Raw genomic sequence first — 2,675 nt, 5'->3', positions numbered from 1 at the left:
CGTGGGGCTTCTTGTATTTGGGTTTGGGCGTCATCGTCGCGTACTGGCCGTAGCGGAGCGACGAGCCGGCGCCGGTGATCGACGCGCGGCGCCGCCGCTGGTTGTCGCGGACGACCTTGTAGATCCAGCCGCGGTTCTGGTAGTTGTGCCAGGCGTAGCCGCCGCCGACGGCGAGCGAGGCCGCCGTCGTGAAGCCGCGGAGGAGGCCGCGGGGCGCGAGCGAGCGCTCGGACTTGCGGAGCTTCGCGCAGAAGACCTCGATGTCGGCCAGGCGCTCGACGATCGACGGCGGCAGCGCGGCGCCGGACTCGATGAGGTCGCAGAGCCTCCCGAGCTGGGCGCGGTAGGCCGCCGACAGCGGCAGCGGGCCCGCGCCGTCCGCGGGGATCCAGTTGAGATCGATGGTGCGCGCGGTCGTGGACAGCGCGGCGAGGAGCAGGAGGCGCATGGGGAGCGGTGTCTGTTTGGCGTGGGTGCGGTCGCAGCTACTGATCAGCTTGGTCGTCAAAGCTGTAATGTGTCGCGACTGCTGGAACAGTGACTCGCAAGGTTGCTGTTGGGAGGCTAGATCAGCAGCCCATACGATTTTGCCGCAAAAGAGAGAGAGAGTCGCACATCGAGCGCGCAACGGAGCCGGTCGCGTCTCGCCGCTGGGGCTGCCCGACGCGCTGCCCGGAGTCGACACGATGGCCCGCTACTTCAACGAGAAGAAGCACAGCAGCGTGTTCACGAAGGACGGCCACCTCGACGTCAAGAAGCTCGAGCGCGAGTGCTGCGAGGGGCTCACGGAGGACCGGCGCTACCGGCGCGTCGACGACATGAAGAAGAAGGCGATCCACGTCTCCGGCTCCTACGACGAGTTCAAGAACTTCGTCGCCTGCGCCGAGGACAACCTGCGGCCCGTGTCGTCGACGGAGTTTAAAGAATTGACCAAGGGCCGCGTCGGCTGGGGCCACACGGCGGCCGCGCGCGCGACGAAGAAGCGGGACGGCCGCGGCGGCAACAACGCGGGCGACGTGCACGGCGGCCACCGCACGCTCGCGCTCGCCGAGGGCGTCGGCGCCAAGGGCAAGCACAAGGCGCCGCGGACGCCGCTGGAGTTCGAGCGCGACTGGCGCCGCTGCCGCAAGATGGCGACGGCGAAGACGAAGGCGCCGCGCGCGAAGCAGATCACGGCGGCGCGGCGCCGCGACTACCTCAAGGTCCACGGGCCCGAGGTCCTCGGCAAGGTCTTCGCCTCGGAGCTCGACGCGACGCTCATGACGGAGGTCCTCGAGGTCGTCGCCGCGCCCTGGCTCGACTTCGCCAAGGAGCCTACGAAGGACGCCGCCGCGCCGCCGCCGCCGCCGGACACCGCCGCCGCGCCGGCCGCGCCGCCCGCCGACGCCGACGCCGCGCCGCCGCCGGAGCCCGCGGCCGCCGCCGACGCCGCGCTCGCCGCGGACGTCGCGGACGCGATCGCCTGGTTCCGCGCCGTCGCGCGGGCGCCGCGCTTCTCCCTCAACGTGCTCATGTTCGAGAAGGAGCTCGCGGCGGCCCTCGAGGCCGCGTTCGCGAACCTCGCGGTCGCCGCGGGCGACGCGCGGCGCGGCGACGTCGCCGAGCTCCGGGCGACGTACGCGGACTGCCTTAAGTAGCGGGGACGCGCGCGCGGGACGGGCCTTGGAGTCGCCGCGCGGGCCTCCCCGCCTCCTCGCTCAGTTCGGCGGCGCCGCGGCGCCGTTCGTGAGCTTCTCCGGCTCGCCGAGCTGGAACCACTCGCCCTGGATCGTCTCCTTCCACATGGACACGTCGTCGTCGCCGGAGCTGACGGCGAGGATGTTGCCCGTCACGGACCAGTTGACGCGCCAGCAGGGCTGCTCCAGCGCGACGACCTTCTTCGGCGTCCACGACATCTCGAGGTCGCCCCGGCACCAGACGTAGACGCTCTTGTCCTCGGAGCAGGACGCGAGGCAGGGCTGGGGCACGCCGTAGAAGGGGCAGAAGGCGACGTCGCGGACCCAGGCCTTGTGGAGCTTGCCGCCGTCGGCCATGGGCTCCGCGTCCCAGTGGACCGCGCCCGTGTGCTCGTCCGGCGCGCTCGCGGACCAGACCTTGACGAGGCAGTCGGCGGAGCCCGTCGCCAGGCGCAGGATGGGCGACCCGTCGTCCCGCGTCGAGCCGTTGACGCCCAGGGGCGCCCAGGACACGGCGTTCGTGCCGAGCGGGCTCGCGAGGAACCGGTCCTCGCCCCACTCCGCCGTCGCCGCGTCGTGGCGCAGCACGGTCACGTGGCCGTCGGACGACGCGCAGGCGAGGATGAGCTGCCCGAAGGCCGACGGCGCGAACTCGATCGAATTTATCGACACGGGCTGCGACGCCTGGGGGGCGAACTTGTGCACCACCGACCAGCGGCCGGGCCCGTCCTCCTTGAAGACGAGCACCGTGCCGTCGTAGGAGCAGGACGCCAGCACCGTGCCGTACTGCGGGTGCGCCCAGGCCACCTCCCAGACGGGGCCGTCGTGGCCAGTCAGCGTCGCGCTGAGCGCGTGGCTCTCGGCTTCCACGTTCCAGACCTTGACCGTGCGGTCGCTGCTCGCCGTCGCGAGGCGCCGCGCGTAGTAGTCCCACTGGCAGTCGTGGATGTGGTCCTCGTGCTGCGTGTCGATGTGGGCCGACGGGCTGAGGGCCGACAT

The 2,675-nt window shown here is 71.6% G+C and overlaps 1 protein-coding gene across 1 annotated transcript; it reads right to left on the bottom strand.

Moving 5' to 3' along the window:
- Positions 1-1,697: 1,697 nt before the first annotated feature.
- On the bottom strand, positions 1,698-2,675 carry AURANDRAFT_26185 (hypothetical protein; the record flags this gene model as incomplete). The annotated part of the gene is made up of 1 exon (XM_009038741.1): positions 1,698-2,675. One exon carries the CDS (start codon positions 2,673-2,675, stop codon positions 1,698-1,700), a length of 978 nt encoding a protein of 325 aa, XP_009036989.1.

Source organism: Aureococcus anophagefferens, assembly GCF_000186865.1.
Source record: "Aureococcus anophagefferens unplaced genomic scaffold AURANscaffold_9, whole genome shotgun sequence".
In the NCBI taxonomy this organism is placed as follows: Eukaryota; class Pelagophyceae; order Pelagomonadales; family Pelagomonadaceae; genus Aureococcus; species Aureococcus anophagefferens.
The sequence above is the reverse complement of the archived record's forward strand: the minus strand, read 5'-3'. Positions and strand labels throughout refer to the sequence as shown.